The 18425-nt window shown below is 48.3% G+C and overlaps 1 protein-coding gene across 1 annotated transcript; it reads left to right on the top strand.

The window, feature by feature from the left end:
- Positions 1–420: 420 nt before the first annotated feature.
- On the top strand, positions 421–18410 carry LOC129384389 (uncharacterized). Its single transcript, XM_055069836.1, has 9 exons — positions 421–525; positions 2420–2548; positions 4752–4875; positions 6646–6945; positions 8149–8461; positions 11420–11663; positions 14390–14532; positions 16573–16738; positions 18375–18410. Exons 1-9 carry the CDS (start codon positions 421–423, stop codon positions 18408–18410), a joined length of 1560 nt encoding a protein of 519 aa, XP_054925811.1.
- Positions 18411–18425: the final 15 nt, after the last annotated feature.

The following is an 18425-nucleotide window of genomic DNA, read 5'->3' on the forward strand; positions in this document are numbered from 1 at the left end:
TCTGACTTCGATCACTCCAAGATAAGTAACTAAATAGAGCACTAAATCTAACACAGAAAAGTGAGCCCAAGAGCACATGTTCTCGACAGCCAAGGATGGCCTAGGAATTTCCTTTTTTTTTGACGACGTAGACGCAACTTACACCCCTATAAAAAAGTTGACTGTAACAAGGAACCTTGCAGTAGTGGTGATTCTTTTCTCTCTCCCTGGGGCTATACGTTCCAGAACCATAATCTGATAATGAGGCACGACTTTGGTGGGGATTACGGAATACATTTGATCCCCCTCGGATTTTTTAACGTGCGCCCAAATATCCATCCAAACACGAGCATTTTTTTTTTGTGGCATTTCGCCACCATCGAAATGTGGCCGCACTGGCCGGGTTCGAATTTGTGACCCCGAACTGAGTGCTGCAACGCCATGGGAGCAGGACTACAGCTTTGGGTCGCAGTCCTCGTGATGGCTTATTTGGGCGCCAATTGGTTTCGTGTCATCTTGGGCGTCTTGCACCTCGAAGTGACGAGGGTCGGGACAAGAAGACGACATACACGGCCCTGTTCGAGACAAACAGTCCGGTTTCAAAGTACAATATGGAAACTTGTCATTCCTTCTTTGGGATGGTATCACGTTTTATTATGTATTTATTGCGCGAGGTTTACTTAAGTACAGCATTCTGAATGTCTCGTTGGCCTTTTTATCAGAATACTATATTTACCACTTAGGTCACTGAAATCCGCCTTTTTCTCTATTCTCGCTTATTAGAGAATATTTGTCGTGGTTTCTGTCATCTTTTTGGATCCCCTCCCCGCCCACATAATGCCCTTTTGGGCTTTAGTGTACCTGCATTATTAAACAGAGAAGAACCTATCCATAATGCCTGTGATTAATCTGCACAAACTTTGCGAAATAACTGCTCCCATGTTTCGCCAGAATGACGTGTAAATTGTGTTGGCACCGTCCAGGTTAGTGCGCAGTACGCAGCTGTTTCGGACGCTGGCCAGATTGACGAAGGCCGTCAAAAGAAAAATAAAAGCGTAGTTTTGAATGCTTGGAAAGGCTGTGTTATGAGTTATCCTTGTTCTCCTCCGAAAATGCTTTAGTGGATCCACGCATAAAAAAATGACAGTCACTTAAGTAGTCTTACGTGATTTGAATGCGTCAGCTTTATGAATTTTCTAATTAATTGGTTACGTCCATGATACGTGAGGCCATACGTTATCCCATGTCCTTCCCAACTCTACCTTATTCCAGTTTAATCCACTTTTATCCACCTTAATGCACACTCCTCTAATTTGTATCAACCTCAATCCGCCTTAATTCACATTGCCCTAATTTGTAACAACCTTAATCATTATTAATCCACCTAGATCCACCTTGTTCTGATTTGTACCAACCTTAATGCACCTTAATCATCCTTGCCCTAATTCGTACCAACATTAACGATTCTTAATCCACATTGATCCACCTTGCTTCAATTTGTACCAACCTTAATCCACCTAATCCCCTTTTATCTACCTTAATATACTTTACTTCACCTTAATTCACTTTACTACACCTTAAGTCACCTTACCCTAACTTGTTTTAACTTCAATTATGTATTGCTGCTGCCGTCATACAAGATGCTGATGACGTCACTGATGATGATGATCTTTGTTAACACTCGTTACGGACAACGTCGGATTTTCTACCTCGTGGGACATATAATGCTTTGGCATTAATAAATGATGTGCGCTTTGCCAGACGCATCAAGATGGCTGAACTAACTTACTAGGTTACGGAAATGTGAAGAAGAAGGGACAGAAAAGGACACCATGTTCGGGGGAAGGCCATAGAACAAGATAGAAAACAGGAAAAATCAAGAGAAAGACTAAGACAAGGTATAAATCCAGGGAAAACACGGGGAATGCGGGAGATGGAAATTCAAGACGATGTGTAAAACGTGAACTACGTGAACCTTGTTCACGTTTGGTCATCGTCTAAGACAATGTATGGGTTTCTGCCTTCCTCTCCTTCCGACTTTCTCCTTCCTCACATTCCGGTCTTAATCTCGGTTTTCGTATTTCCCGTATTCTGTCTACTGATATTCCTCTGATTAGAACGATGTACCCACTCATCCCACAACATATACCGTCACGAAAACAAAGACATAACTGGGAACTTACCGGCTGGATGAAAAGCAACCTGCTGTACCTTGTTCTTGATCTTCTTCCTCAGCGAAATGGCGCAACCCACTCTGGGCGATCGGCCACGAATCGGGTGGTGAGAAAACTGTGATTATTACCTTTTTTTTAGGAAAACAAAGTGAGGCGAAACCAGCGTTTCGTAACTTTATTCAGGGCTCAGGCCCTTATTTTGCTTCTTCCTTTAGAATTCCCACTGCACGTTAAATTGCTCAAACCTTACTTCCCCCAAAATTCAGATCCGAGAAAGAAGAAGCAGGGGGCAGGCTAGCGCGAGGAGCATACCGGCGGTGCGTGGCTCGGGGCCAAAGGAAGAAGAAGCCGTCGCGCATCCCGGCCGTCCATCTCTAGGCCTCCGCCTCGAAACGGTGAGCGCGCGAAGCTAGGATTCCAGCCCGGAACGATTTCTGAGGAAGTCACTTCGGAGGAAAGTGATCGGTGATCACTGGGACCGAGAGAGAGAGAGAGAGAGAGGGAGAGAAGAATATAGGAAGGCAGGGATGTTAATCAGTCAAGGGTCTGGTTATCTACCCTACGCTGGGGGAAGGGAGAAGGGGAAGAGAGAGAAGGGAGGGAGAAGGTGTAGAGATGTCTATGGACAGTACTTGAGTTGGCTTTACGGCACGCGATGCGCATGGTGTTGCGAAGCCCTCTGCCTAACACTGGGCCGATGACGCAATGCGTAATCTAGGGCCTATCGGCGTCAAGCACAGGGACGGCAGAAGGATTTTGCTCAGTTGGAGGGGGTGGGGTGGGAGGGGGCAGAGCGAAATGTCGGAGTGGCAGGCGCAGTGTGACGTATCGATTGCGACGAGGCTCGAGCATTGCGAAACATTGCAGACTGACTGATGACGGTTGCTTTCAGCCACACAATTCGGTGGATAAAGAGCCTTTCGAGAGCCGATTTTGCTTTTGATCGGTCTTTGTTCAACCACACAACATCCAGAAATCGCAGCGGCTTGCTTTATTTCCGGCGTAACATTAGTCGCACAAATGTGTACGCACAGCTTTAGTTAAAAAAAAGAGGGCTCGGGTTCAGTGCCAGCGACGGCGAGTACGATGCCGTTGAGTTAATTGAAATGGTTTGTGCGCATCTCCTCCGAAATATGCGGCTGGCAGGAAAGAAAAAATTAGGAGAGCCCTTTTATGTGCCCCGTCATTAAACATTTTGGCTGACAGCTGGGATAGTTGAAGCTACAACCATATGAAAGCCCACAGATGACGCCAAGGAGAGCACAAGGGATGTTATTTGTTTGTTTTTTTAACTGTAGAAAGGATAACGTAAAAAGAACCTAAGATGGACGAAAAAATACTTGCCACCAGCGAGTGCCTAACTCGCAGCCTTCACATTTCTCGACTGAAGTTTTCCTTTTCCCCTCGTGCCCTGGAAAGGCCAGATATGTCTCGCTTCTGTCGTCGCTGGCATGACATGTAGCGCTGGTTGAACGGCAATGTACACATGAAATTGTCTCTTCATTTCGTTCTTTATTTTGTTTTACTTATTACATCACTGCCTGCACCGGTTCCCGAAGCCTCTCGGATGTCATAAGCGCCTCCGAGATGCCTAGTCAAGCAAAACTTTACATACTATAACGATGTACACTATTGAAATAGTGTCGCATCATATTGTGGGTAGGCCTATTGTGCGTGTAAAATGAGGCAAACAAGCGAAAAATTGACAAGAAGGTCGAGAAAATGCAGATATGTTAGTCGAAATCTCGGAGGCAACGTGTGTCATTTGACTAGCGCCTGCTAGACGGCACCGAAATAACACCGGCACAACAAACGTAATAGCTTCACCAAGGGGCGTAGAATCTGCGCCTTGATAGCGCTCAAGTGTTGAGACGTGCACCTGAAGCGGCGATTTGTAAGTAACAGCAGGAATACGACAGCGGCACCGTATCCAAGAGTCCTTTCTGTTACACTTCCACATGAATGACCTTCAGGCAACACTGCAATAGTCGCAGCCAACGGCGATGTAGATGGTAAAGCGATCAGCGTCTATCTTAAGTCTCGTTCTAATTCTAATCAAGACATCAAAGAAGACAGCTTCGTGAAGACAGCATCGAAGTCAGAAACGATGCAGGCTAGTTTTTCGTTCAAAATAAGATGGCGGCTGGGAAGGAAGCTTGAATACTCGATGGGAAGGTCGTCCGCGCAGAAAAAGAAACATAGCCACTCTTTCCTATGTGCTTAATGTAAGTCGTGTTTTTCATAGGTTTGCGCAAGCAAAAGAGTTAAAACACAAAAATATGAGCACTTAACTTTTTATTGCCACCGCTAGGTGGCGTCAAATCACATAACCGCCTTCCCAGCGTCTCCCAGACGGTTTCAGACGCGCTGCAATACTTGAGCTCGAAGGTGTCTCTTTAGCTACCTTTACGTAGGCTGTATCCGATACTCGCCAGAGTTGGGACGCACCTTAGTGTTTTTTTCTTAATGGCTCAGCCCAGACGCAACAGCAAGTGTACACGCGCATCTCGGAGGCCACTTGAGACCAACCTGAGCACTCGTAACAGATGGCGCCACTCGCAGTATGACGTCATCCTCTTTCTGCACTCACCTGCGCAGGCAGCGCAGGAGCAGATGGAGCGCAGGGCGTCTCGGCGCAACGTCGAAGACGCCAACGAAGGCGAGATCTTCCAGGAGGTGCGCCTGGATGACAATGGCAACATGGAGGAGGCACCCATCACCGGTATGATTGCACCACTGTCTTCTCGCTTTCTTACAATCAGACTCGCTGTGTAAAGTGATTGCCGTGTTCAACCTTGCTCGTAAAATTCAACTTAGACTAGCCGTAGGACAAACTGGGGACCCTTTGACTTCGCACAATCTGTCGTCAGCCTCGCACTTAAGATTGCTGGCGTATGAAATGTTTTCATCATGCAGTAGTCTAGTTTCTTTCGAAGATCAATTGGGGCTGTAGATTCATTGTTGTCCCCTTAACATCTCGCACAACTCTTTTTTTTTGGCTACGTGAGTGCTCGTAATCATCATCAGACGCAATTGGTCAATAAGAAGGGCGCTTTCGGCATGATTATTACTTTTCATAGACTTCGAGGGGCAGGGGGAGGTGTTGCGTAGAGTTCAGAGAGGCCATTTTTTGACATAACTGCCTATTTTTGGGCCTGTGGGCTGATGCGTCCGTGGCTCCACAGACTATAATGGGAACAATGTATTCATTTATCCTCGAATAATATCTTTACAGACTTCGTATATACATATAGTACTGTGGAAATACTTTTCAAGGGCTAAAAAGTTTAATTACAAAGTCGAACTACGTGCAGCAGTGCGAATTGGACAAGCACAATGTGATGCACAGATTGCACAGGACACGTGAAAAGTTCAAGCGCAGTAGCTTCAACCGTGAAATACGTAATAGCATGTTCAAATATTGTGAACCAACACCCAACATTGAAGGTGACGAGTCCGCAGAAGTTCAGAGGCAGCCTGTCTTGGTTCACGTATATATGCCCTGTGGGAGGGAGCAAACCGCGCATTCATTTGGGGCTGGTGTCTAATTATCTCGTGTGTACGTAGTCTAACTGCAGACTCTGCCACCCGAAGCTGCTTGGGCCGACGGTCATTGTTGCCTTTTGCGGGTTCTCCTTCGTGGGGGCCTTCCACACTGCTGGAAAAAAACTTAACCGCTAGAATTGTGCTTGACGGCTTGCATTGCATGTTTCTATACATCGTCACGCATTTCCGTTGGACGTAAGCCTTTGTCACAGCCAGAGAAACAGAGTATTTTGCCAAGTTCGAGTAGGTGGCGATCTTCAAGTGATCGTGGCCGGCGCAAAACGCGAATAGTGCGAATCCATCCCCTGCGTCCCACTGGAAGCAGCTGCCCAGAAATAAAAGTGCTAGACCCTCTGTCGCCTTCTCCAGACAGAGGGTCTGGTGAAGGCGACGTTAGGCGCCTATAGACAAACGGAAGGATGATATTGTTTTTGGCCCAATCGAAGCCGTGTCCTCAAATGCTTCGTGCTCCCTGTAGGACCTGGGTCCGCTGACTGCCTGCAGAGATGGATGGACTGCACAGAAAAGAAAACGTGCGTCCAGAATGTGTAAATGAACTCTGGGGTTCTACGTGCCCCAATTTTAGAAACACTGTCTAATACGTTTCGAGGGCTATGTGATAACGGTGCTTGTAATTTGGGCATGGTTCATTAATAAATATAATAATCTTGAAATTTACATTTGACATTTGACAATTACGTCAAAAATAAACGAATACAATCCGAGGCAAGGCCGAAACCGGACAAGCACCAGCTACAAGCGTATAGTATACGATTCCCTCTTCTAGCCCCACTTCCTTGGTCCCGTTGCAGCTAAGCTGCGTGATAACTGTCGCTGTAGTTTGCACATGGTTGGCGCGGAAGTTGAGATCGATGCAGAGGCGCGAAGCGTTAAACGCTATTCGCAAGGTGCAATGGGGGACAACGCCTCCTCGTCGCCGTTGCAGGTAAGCTCCTTTCGGGCGACGACAAGTCAGTGGGCGGGGCGCTGCGCATCCCGACGGCGGTGATGTACTCGTTCGGCGTCGTCATGCTGCTGTCGTCCTGCGTCATCCTGGTGTCGCTCTTCTACATCATGTCGGCGGGTCGGCCCTTCTCTCCGCGGGACAAGCCGCTGCCCAAGCCGGAGCCCACGATGACCATCAAGCTGCGCGTGGCCGACCTGCCCGAGAGCTTCCTGGGCGCGTTGCGACAGCGGGGCGCGGGACCTGGAGCGGGCAACGGGTCGGCGGCCGCCACAGCGACAGGTGGGCGCCATTTTTAGAAGAAAAGGGTGGATATATACAATCTGTGGACCTTCTTAATGCTTCCGCATTAGGAGTGTCAGAGTGGATGGACATATACATTCTGGGGTGGGGGGAGGTATACCTTCTTGATGCTTTCGCATTAGGTGTGTCAAAGTGGATGGATATATACATTCTGTAGACCTTCTTGATGCTTTAGCATTAGGAGTGTCAAAGTAGAAGAAGTGCGCGTATGGGTGCGTGTGCGTTTGTGATTTTCTACGTAATCGCCCATGAGTTTGCCGATCGCGCTAGATTTGTTAACGCCGCGCTCCGAACTTGAAACATGCCTGTTTTTCAAGTTTTGTAGTATACAACTTACAGAAGGGAAGTGATATCGTTGTACCTCGTTTGCGTTGTGGCTAAGTTGTGACCAAGTCTTCAGCTTCGAAATACTTACGTAGGTTATGCCAAACCGCTAGTTGGTCGGTATATTGGTCTCTAGTGAGTGGTGCCACGTCTAATGCGTGACTGTGAGTCTCGGTGAGTTTTTTCGGTGAATGAGGCTGGACGTGAGCGCGGAGGCCGGCGAAATAATATTTTACACGTGCGAGCGAGTGATTATACTAAACTTGCGGTGCTGTCATTTGCTGACTGGATTTCGGGTAAGCGTAACGTGCAAGGAGGCGTCTTAGAAAACGAACATTTACCTTGAAGAGATTTCCAGCTAACCCGAATAATAGCGACACACCACGTCCACCGATTTACACCCTTAAAGATCCTTAAATGTGCAGATTCGTCCGTAACTCACGTCCTTACGCCCTTTGGGTACAAAAGCCTGAGTTATAGGTACAATACATCCTTAATTGCGTTGCTCGGTTTAACAGTGCTGAAGTGACTAGCGCAAGAGTGGACACGGGACACTAAACAGGCGTCAAGGACGAGCGCTTGTCCTTGACCTTGCGCTTGTCCTTGTCCTTGTGCTTGTGCCTGTCCTTGTCGCCTTTTTAACGTCCCGTGTCCACTTTTGCTCTAGCCACTTCAGCATGAAATACCAACTAGCCTGGTCTGGGACCCTGTAACAGAGCTGTCGCCGTTTGCGGGGGAAAATGTTAGCGTTAAAAAAAACACAAGAACGCACATTGTTCGTCTCCTGAATCTGTTTGGAGATTGTGATAGGTTAGCAAAGCGGGTGGGACATGCCGGTCGTGATTTCTTTTTCGAAAGCCACCGACCTGAGTCGCGGTCACGGAGATGGTCGTCGGCACTCGCCGGCAGCGCCACCTCGCGTGGCCGGCAGCGCCAGCGATCGTCGCGCCGCGCCGGACCGTTCGGGCGAGCCGAGGATGATGTCCCAGGTGTACGGCGACAACGCGGTCGTCGACGACGAAGGCTACGCGAACATTGGCAGAGTTGGCCCAATGTCCAGGGGCGACGTCAAGGAGATCGTGGTCATCCAGAGCCCCATATGCAGCCAGGTGTGGGAGAGCCAACGCGTCGACTGCCACCCGGAGTCGGCTCCGAGCCACGAGTCCTGCCGGTGAGCCGCAGACCCTTCGCTGGGGGGTGGAGGAAGGGGAGGCAGCCTATAGGCCACTGATTCAATGCCTCTGTTTGAATGGCGTTTCTTCGTTGCACTTTGAGTGTCTTCATATTCATGGTCGTGATTTCTCGTACATAAATGCCACAGAACTGAAGGTACACAGTGCCGGCCAACTGGGAAGGACCCGGGGTGCTAATCTGGACACTCAGCTTTCGTCATGTTGTCGTTTCGTGTAAATGTGGGAGGCCGCCGCAATCTTTCCAATCCGTCCGATTGATCTAATCAGTTCAGTCGATCTGGTTCGATCAGAGGAAGATACATTATTTACGAAATGCAAGAGTAAAAGGTTTGAGGTTGACTTCTCTAGCTTGCTGTTCTGCGCGCGCTAGGAGGGGGAAGGAGCAGTGCGCATACCCTCCTGTACTCCGTCTGTGGCGGCTGAGCGCGGCCGACCATCTTGGAGGCAGTCTGTCGGTGGATTCGAAGGCTACGGAGCCCGAGATGACTGGTGGCTTCATGTGCGCTGTGTTCTCGCACGCCAGGTTCGCATTGAGGTAGCATGGATGGGAATTCGCTCGCCGCTGCTGCCGCTCTTCATCACGCCAGCTTTCTGACTTCGAGCGTCTGCGGTCATCAATTGAGATATGGTCGTGTTTGCTTGTGCACGCGTGACGGCAGCGTGCTCGGTAAATTCAATTTCTAAGCGAATGTCCACAGCAATTTATGCACCCGATCAAACTGCTAACCTTACGTCGTATAGCTGTCTAATAATTTGCTATCGCAATCAATGCGCCGCCTTTCAGGCGAAAACTGCAACTTTTGTGGCACAACTATGGCTAAGGATTTGATGGGTTTTTATGCACTTGTGTCGTGCTGTAACCGGTTAAATCGGGAATTAGTTGAGGAATACCGTATGCGAATTAGCTACAAAGCTTCCTTAGTCAACTTTCGGCAGCTTCGCATTGTAGGACAGGGAAGGAAGAGAAGAAACATATTTCAAACCGTTATCTGTTATCCTGAATATCTGTGAGGCCGGTTTTCTGAACCAATCTGTTACTGTTGCCAAGCCGCCAAAGCTACGGTAGAACTCTTCTCACGGTGAACTTCGACGTTAATGTGATTAGCATTGAAACAATCTTGCAATGCCGGAATGACACGCTGCGCCATCTTACGGCGCCGCCGAAAACATTGCGCGTCGGGTGTTTCGGAATATATATATATATATATATATATATATATATATATATATATATATATATATATATATATAATATATCAGATACTTTTAGTCTGTCGGTAAACGCCCTAACGTTTGCGGATTACCGGGTCACCGAAGTCGTGCGCGCAGTAGCAAATGTGGGAGTGACATCTTATGGCCTTTTGTCTAACCACAACGTGTTCGAGAAATGTTTGTGTCGAGCCAATGCTATCACCGAAAAGAAAACACGGTATAATTGCCGCACGTTAACCATTATGGTGCAACCAACACTCTTCACCAGCGCTGAAGCAAGAGATTTAAGTCACTGCAGTATTAGTTTTGCACGCTCTCTTGTCAGCCACTGAGTCAGCAGATGTCGCTACCAGCGTCATTGCTGCCCTACATCTCTGCTGAAACCCGGTATCCGCAAATGCTGAGATGGCGGGCTCACTGAAGCTCTCCATTGAAAGAAGAATGTCTGAATAGATATATAAGCGGATTCAATACCACCCAGCACTGGATAATATTTGGAGACCCTTTTTCTTTCGTCGTTGAAGAGCAGCGCGTACCCAGAGGTCGGTGAACCCAAGTTGGCGTCAAAGAAGTTCATTCAAGAGCGGCAGTGGCAGAGACCCAGTGGGACATGCCCAGAGCCCCAAGTGGGCATGAAAGGCGAGCGGTTAGTTGCAGGCACAGATGCAGGAAAGTGGTTTCAAGTGTCCTAAGAACACCAAAGTAACATAAGTTGCAATTTCTGTACCGGTAGTCATGCCAACGTCCGGTCGTTGCGGATGCGTGCGGTTTGCTCAGAGTTTGCCATAAGGGCTGCAGAAGCGATCGTCGCAATCGTCATCATAACTGACCGTACCATTAAACGATTATGCCTGAACTTGTGAGGTGCAGTGGAAGAAACGTCAGCAGCTGAAGTTCCTAGGAGATTTTACCCACAACGACTAGCGAGGCACATTGCTGCTTAGCCTAAATGATGTTTTCGAGACGTTCCGCGTTCAGCAACGGCATGGACCAATCAGAATGAACCAAGCCAAACACAATGTCACTTAGGTAATCTGGTGATGACCAACGCATTCAGCTATGGCTCGGGCTGATGACCGGACGATCGAAATGCATGTGACCACGAGCAAGCGTGTCTCGTTGCGTCAGAACATCGTTCGCCAAGTCTCGCGTACGCACCACAATTCTGAGCTCCCACTCCAGTACCGCATTATTTCGAATAAGTCTGTGAAAGTGAACCGAAAGGTAGTAAGTGTTTATTGGCTGAGCGTCCCCATCCCATGACCGTGCTACATTTATTGGTGCCGTAATACGCGCAGATCGTCACTGCGAAACCACGCGAAGTTCGGGTGAAGTAAACGTAGGGTCAGACGAGGATTACTGTAGTGGACGGGAGCGTTGTGGTTGTCTATTTATTTATTGACCCGAGCTGAGGTACTGTTTCAAGACACACACGCGCGCGCGCGCCCGCGCGCACACATACACACACACACACACACACACACACACACGCACACGCACACGCACACGCACACACACGCGCACACACGCACACGCACACGCGCACACACACACACACACACACAGAGACAGAAACACAGATACACACACACACACAGAAACAGACACGCACACGCAGACACGCACACACACAGAGAGAGAAAGGTAAGCGTCAACCTGCGCAAATTATCGCACTGCCTTCGCGAAAGACCTCGTGCTCGAACCACATGTCGCACGGTTTGCAGAACCCGTGGCTGCTGCTTCGAGCCCGTGAACGCGTCGGCCGAGAGCCTGGAGCCGGGTTTCCAGCTGCCGCCGGCCTGCTTTTACCCGGCCAATTACTTGGGCTACAAGGTGGACACCATCCAGCGGTCGCCCACGAGGACCGTCGTACGCGCGGTCCGCGTCACGCCGTCGGGGCTGCCCGACGACCTCCATGCCGTCCAGGTCGAGGTCATCAACTACAACGACAACACCGCCCGCATCAGGGTAAGCGAGCGTCCTGCACGTGCAACGGGCGCGTGCGTGCACTGTAAACCGATTTACGTCCTCAAGTGTAATTAAGGGTGCAAATCGGCCTATGGCTCGCACTCTTACACCAGTAAAAAGCGTAATGGTGGGAGTTATAGGCAGAAACACCCTTAAGGGTGCAAATGGGCGTATGTCGCCCACTCTTCTACCCGCAGAAAGTGTGATGTTGGGAGCTCTAGGCACAAAGCAGCCTTAAGGGTGAAAATCGGTCCATGTCTCGCACTCTTACACCAGCAAAAAGCGTAATCGTGGGAGTTATAGGCAGAAACACCCTTAAGGGTGCAAATCGGCGTATGTCGCCCACTCTTCTACCCGCAGAAAGTGTAATGTTGGGAGCTCTAGGCACAAAGCAGCCTTAAGGGTGAAAATCGGTCCATGTCTCGCACTCTTACACCAGCAAAAAGCGTAATCGTGGGAGTTATAGGCAGAAACACCCTTAAGGGTGCAAATCGGCGTATGTCGCCCACTCTTCTACCCGTAGAAAGTATAACGGTGGGAGCTCTAGACACAAAGCAGCCTTAAAGGTGCAAATCGGCTTATGTCTCCCATTCTCATGCTCGTAAAAGGTGTAAGGGTGGGAGTTATACACAGAAAGCACCCTTAAGGTTGCAAATCGGTTTACGGTGCACGGGAAACGGTAGGCTAGAAAAAAAGACTTAATTTGGACTCAAGAGGACCCATTAAGTGTGGGCTTCAGACTTCAAATAAGATTCCTGAGTTTTACGTGCCAAAAGACCATGATCTGATAACGATGCAGCCCGTAGTGGGGGACGGTGGAGTTATTTTGATCACCTGGGTTTCCTTAAAATTCACCTAGCGCACAATAAACGACCGTTTTTTATTGCTTTTCGCCCCGAGCGTAATGCGGCCGCCATGACTGGGACACGAACCCACGGCCTTCATGTCTATAGCAGCGCAATGCTGTAGCCAATAAGCCACCATGGCTAGTGGGTGTGAGCCTCTCGCGTGAATATGCGACACAAGAAACTTTCGAGTGTAACTCGTGCGTTCATCATTAACATTCAATCTCTATATATGGCGCCTCGAGCGAAAGCTTAAGAGGTGCCTCATCACGCGAATACACTCCAATTCAAATTAAGGCAATTGTCCGTAACGTTGCCCTTGGGCCCGCGAACATTGTGCAAGTGAAGGTCGACTTTGTTCTCTAGCAAGCAAGACGTTACATGCGAACTGTTGATTGGAAGATGAAATATGTTTGCACATCGCGCAGTTTGACTACTGAACACTAATCTCGCGTAATTTATTTGTATTTGACACAATTTTTTTCATCAGCTGTGGCCACTTGAATGCAGATATGGCTGTTCTCCATCACGTTGTTTTTAGGGTTATAAGCAACGTTGCTGGAAGCTACACAGTGGTTCCACCTACCCGTGGCCCTCCTAAAGGGTGGCGCGAGCGACTAACATAAGTTTCCATCCTTTCGCTATTTCCTGGCTTTAACTGACAAAAATACTGTTTGAAGTGGGGTTTTTTCGCTTCGTTTTATAACTGCGACTTGCTGCAGTGGCTGAATCTAGTGTGTAGCTTATTAGTCTCGTATGGCATGAATCTGCTTTGCAATGTTAGTTTCTATATAAAAATAATAAAGAAGGATATGAAACACAATTTATCTGCAGCGTTGCTGCACTGCCGAGCAGTTCCGTGAACGGCGTGGACAACAAGAACATTATTTTTGAACCTAGCGTTTTGTTGTAAACCACGAACATACACACAATATGCAAGAAAATCAATATCGCACCAAGTGTAAGAATAAGAAATTCAGGAATACCAAAAGTTCAGAAATGATTTATTGTGGTCCGGGCATATTTCATCGGTTATACAGAGCAGCCAAACAGATAAAGAAGGCATGTTTATTAAGATTCTTTCAGCAGTTTGAGTAAATTGCGCTTGACGTTGTATAGATGCTTCGCGTTTACATCTTCGTGGCCGGAATTTTAGGGTACGGGCACATCGAGAAGCTGCGTAAGCAAAAAACACAACCGTGCGACAGCATTTGACAATTGCAATCGTGAGTGAGTGAGTAGAAGGCACGGCTCGGTTGTGGAAAGGGCGGGTCTCTCTCTACCACCGGACACCCACCAGTTTATAAGACAACCTGCCGTGGTTGGTCAGTGGCTATGGTGTTGGGCTGCTGAGCACGAGGTCGCGGGATCGAATCCTGGCCACGGCGACCGCATTTCGATGGGGGCGAAATGCGAAAACACTCGTGTACTTAGATTTGGGTGCACGTCAAAGAACCCCAGGCGGTCGAAATTTCCGGAGTCCTCCACTACGGCGTGCCTCATAACTAGAAAGTGGTTGTGGCACGTAAAACCCCATACTTCTTTTATGTTTAAAAAACGAGTCACCCTCCCCCCCCCCCCCCCCCCCCCCCCCCGGAGGCATCCGGCGTTCCAGCGGCGCGTTGTAAGGGAGAGGTTTGTTCGAATCGCTAAGCTTGCTGGACCTCAACCAAGACAAAAAAAAAGGAAAAAAGTCCAGGATGGCTAATCGACAACAGGGATAATCCGTTGAAAATCGGTTACCGCCAAAAAAAAAGCAGAACAGAGCACCGATGTCAACGTGGCCACCATGCTCGAGTATTATTAGCACGATGAGAAGCAGGCGCGTCCATGACGTCACGTGAAAAAAATCTATCTATGCTCCGGCAACCATGCCCGCAGGTTTACGACCCGAGGTCGTCGCGGTACGAGGTGCCGCTGCCCAACGTGCCGAAGAGAGACCACTACTTCCCGGTGATGTACGACACCTCGGTCAGCCCGGCTGGAGACGTCGAGATCATCCGGCCAGTGTCCAGAAAAGTGGTGTACGTATCTGTTCGCTACGGTGATCCCCCTTGTGGATAGCAAACCTGACTGACGTGAAGGCCGACTTTCTGCATGAGTTGGACCGGGAAGGCAAAAAAATAATGCCGTTCTGCCAGCAGCTTCTAAAGACCTCTACCCGCTGCAATTTTTACATTAGATCGCAAGTACTTGTGCTATAGTTGGTAGAGAATCGTCAAAGAAAGTTGAAACAGTTTAAAAAATTGAGGTCGTGAGGAAAGTTCTGAAGATCTTGTCATCCAATGCAGTCTTTCGCCACCCTCATGGTGCATTCCCTCTGTAATGATAGAAATTAATGAGCTCAGTCAGTCTAGATGTATGGCGTCTCGTATTCACCAAACCACTAGATACGACCGCATAGGGGTAGTTCCACATGGAAGATATTTACATGAAGGTCCTGGATCTTGCCACTTGAACGCATATTCATATAGGAAATGTCTCCAACGTCAAAGAGGCTCACACAAAAAAGGCTTCTATCTCAATCCACAAGAGCTCTTAAGAGTAGGTCTCGCTGCCTGAACCGCAAAGGGACAGTGCACAGAAAGCTTGAAACCTTTGAAAATAGTGCAACAGCACTCGAAGGTGATGGTCAACATCCTCACAAATCGTTCTTCTTTGCTGGGACTCGAAAGGGCCGCAGGGTTGACATTGAACGCGTCCTATGGAAATAGTACACGCTAAGGAAAGGGTGTTTTTGCATCTCTGTAACCAACTTCCTTACACTGTGAGCTATGAACGTCGCATAATTGAAAAGGGTGTTTAAGCGAATTTATGCACCCGTTTGAAAGGGTGACTTTTTTTTTGGAATTGCAACTTTCTACCCTGATATGTGTTTTGTCGAAATGCACACTGCCTTTTATTTTTACGGAGATATCTTTTATTCTATCGAAGCCCAAGTCTTCTCCGACATCTGTATAAAGTAATCCCGAAGTGTCTTCCGAGGTGTGTATCAAAATATGAAGCGAGACAGAAAACTGGCGCAGCCTGCATGCAAGACTCGAACCTGCATATTCCCAGTTGGAATTGTTACCCCTGTAACACTCGGCCCACACAAACACGGAGAATAATACAGCACCTTAGTGGCGCAGTGGTGCCTCTACCTGCTCTGATAGGCTGACGTTACGCTTTCCAGTGCTTCAATTTATATAAATCCGCACCGAGGTTAAACAATTCAAGCGAAGTTAGCAGTGAGATTTGAAATGCAGGAAGGAGAGAAGAGGACAAAGTGGTTGCGTCTCATTCCAGTTTACGACCAGGGCGCACCACCCCTGCAAAATAAATGTGTTCGTATCGGTAGTAGTTTGTTCCTCGGGCACATACGAGCGTTCATTCAAACCGGCATTACATGAATCAGCGCAAGAATTGCTGACCTTAACACTGCGCCGGCGCCGATGCTGCACCTGAAAGAACGTGCGTCTGAACAGCTGTGATTGGCTGACGTGCTATTATTCGCGTACGATTCCCAGCTGGTCTGTAAAACATCGCCAAGCTAGAACTTAAACGTAGCCACTGGTAAAAAGTCTCGAAAGGGATGGTACAGGATGTAAAAGAAAACGCCGCGTATTTTCCACTTCACCGCCGGGGCCGCCATGTACATGAAGTAAGAGGCTCACATGCATAGACTACCGTCTACATGACGTGCTCTAACTATGACTTGAGGCAAACTGCTGGAAAATAGGAACGTGTACCTTGTTGTTACTTGCTTGAGAAGTGTAAGTGTCCGAGCACCCTTAAATTCCGCAAGGTGTGTGTTCCACACAAAACACCCTTCTAGTGCCATACAATTAATGAAAGGGTGCACTAAGGGTGTTCTGCTAACAAATACACTCATTTACGAGATTTTCAGGGAATGTGGGGATGGTGTGCAAAAATAGCGTTTCGACACGCAATCCACCCTCGAGGGTGGTATTCGTCTCAGCGTGTGTTGTTCTGGTACAACTAAAAAAAGTTTTCACATTGCGTTTGCTTCTGTCTTGGCATCTAAAAACGTCACGCGAAAGTTTACACGTCCACGCTTACAGGTTCCACACAAATTTGTCGACGCTGGTATTCGCCGACCAGTTCCTTCAGATGTCCACCTACATCCCGTCGCGTTACGTGTACGGAGTCGGAGACGTCAAGTCGCCGTTGCTACGGAGCACTGACTGGCAGAAGATCACCCTCTTCAACGCTGGGAGATCACCCACGGTGAGAGAGAGAGATTTTATGGATACCGGAGAGGGTTGCCTGGAGCCATGCCCAGCGTGATACTCCAGATGGAACGGATGCGAAAAATGAGATGACGTGCACAATTTGCAGCGGAGATACGCGACATACACAAAACACAGCACTTTAACACCCAAGTGGCTCATTGACATTAGTGTCTCTAAGAAAGCACAAAAGCGCCTTCGTTGCGCTAGGTTAGGCTGGGTTAGGACAGGCAGTGCTGGGCCAAGGACGTCTCTTGGTTCAAAGGATGACATGTGGCGAATGTTGAGTCCGGACATTAGGGCTATCCTTTGTAGTAGACCCACGGAGCGCTCGGTTTGTTACTGTACGCCTAGCACAGTTAAAGCGTGCTGCGAAACCCGGTGAGCTAGGCAGACGGCAAACAAGACCGTTTGACAAGTGAATGAGGAAACAGTGAAAGCACTGGTTGGACACCACGGTGGCGAGAGTACTTACGAATGCTACTGTCCCGGACGCGGACAGCATACTGTGATACGTCGAAAGCATTTTGTAATTGCACCTATTTCCAGGTAATTTCCGCAGACAGAGTCGACCTAACTTTGCGTGAAGGCAAGCCGGGTCACCAGACAAACATGCGTGGCGGGAGTTCGCCATTACCCCACACTTGACGCTACTCCAGCAGGCGCTATAGCATCTCGACTTTGCAGTGTCTGCCAAAGAATTTGTGTAAGCGCGGAAAGTAGATACAGTGGGCTTCGGTTGAACGAGAGTGGCTTAAACAGAAGTGCCAGATAAACGGGACGAGGGCGCCATCTTGGGTTGGCCACGCATAGGAACAATATTAACAAATTCCTATTAAATGGAACAGGAACCGAAACTTCACCTGCCTCATCGGCTGTCATGCTCCGTATGAACCAGGATTACAAGAAGTTCGATTGGTGATGCCAAATAGCCAGGAAAATTTAATGCATCAGTTATTTGCGCTGTTGTGGTATTCACCGCTGCTCGTGGAGCGTTCGCGTTGCCTAGATTTCGCTTTCTTTTGTGCATCAAGGTTGCGCTCGTCAAAAAAACAAACTGAGCAGCTACTCCGGGAATGTAGCTTTGATACTCCAGGCAGAGTACAATAGGTACAATAACGTCTTTTCTTTTCATCGGCAGGGAAATAAAACACCCGACGCTTTCGAAATAAAACAACTTTTCGTAATTCTTGTTTTTTTTTCGTCCTTCGCAGAAACTAAACTTCCGATAAACGGAACTCTATTTTCTGTCTCTTCAACTTCCGCTTCAGCCGAGCCTGCATATGTATGCTGTGTCTCGTGCTGCGCTGTTAAAACAAAACCGATGACTCACTGAGCCTTTTTTTGCAATGAATCCTCAACTATAGCCGTATCGTCTATGGATCCAGATGCTGACAGATATTTTTGTAGGCCTTTTACTCCAATACGATGAGCAAAACGAGAACAAGGTTGAAAGCGAGAGCCAACGTTCCGACAAGTGGCCTTGTCTTTTCCAGGGCCTTGGAAAAGACAAGTCCACGTGTCGAAACATTGGCTCCCGCTTTCACCTTGTTCTCGTTTTGCTCATCGTCTTCGATTTCCATCTCCCGCTTTCTCCTGTTTTAGTGCGATAAAAATTCTTGTTCTTCAACCAGTTGAAGAAGTCAGGTTACGAAGACCCTTCCAGGTGAGCGTATAGTTCGTGC

The sequence above is a fragment of the Dermacentor andersoni genome, chromosome 8, assembly GCF_023375885.2.
Source record: "Dermacentor andersoni chromosome 8, qqDerAnde1_hic_scaffold, whole genome shotgun sequence".
Lineage (NCBI taxonomy): Eukaryota > Metazoa > Arthropoda > Arachnida > Ixodida > Ixodidae > Dermacentor > Dermacentor andersoni.

What these genes read in the sequence shown, in the direction of transcription:
- LOC129384389 (XM_055069836.1), top strand. Translation starts at nt 421, where the DNA reads ATGGGAGCAGGACTACAGCTTTGGGTCGCAGTCCTCGTGATGGCTTAT. An exon ending in GGAGGAGGCACCCATCACCG is followed by an intron (nt 4,876 to 6,645) that starts GTATGATTGCAC and finishes TCGCCGTTGCAG; the next exon opens with GTAAGCTCCTTTCGGGCGAC. An exon ending in GGCGGCCGCCACAGCGACAG is followed by an intron (nt 6,946 to 8,148) that starts GTGGGCGCCATT and finishes CTTTTTCGAAAG; the next exon opens with CCACCGACCTGAGTCGCGGT.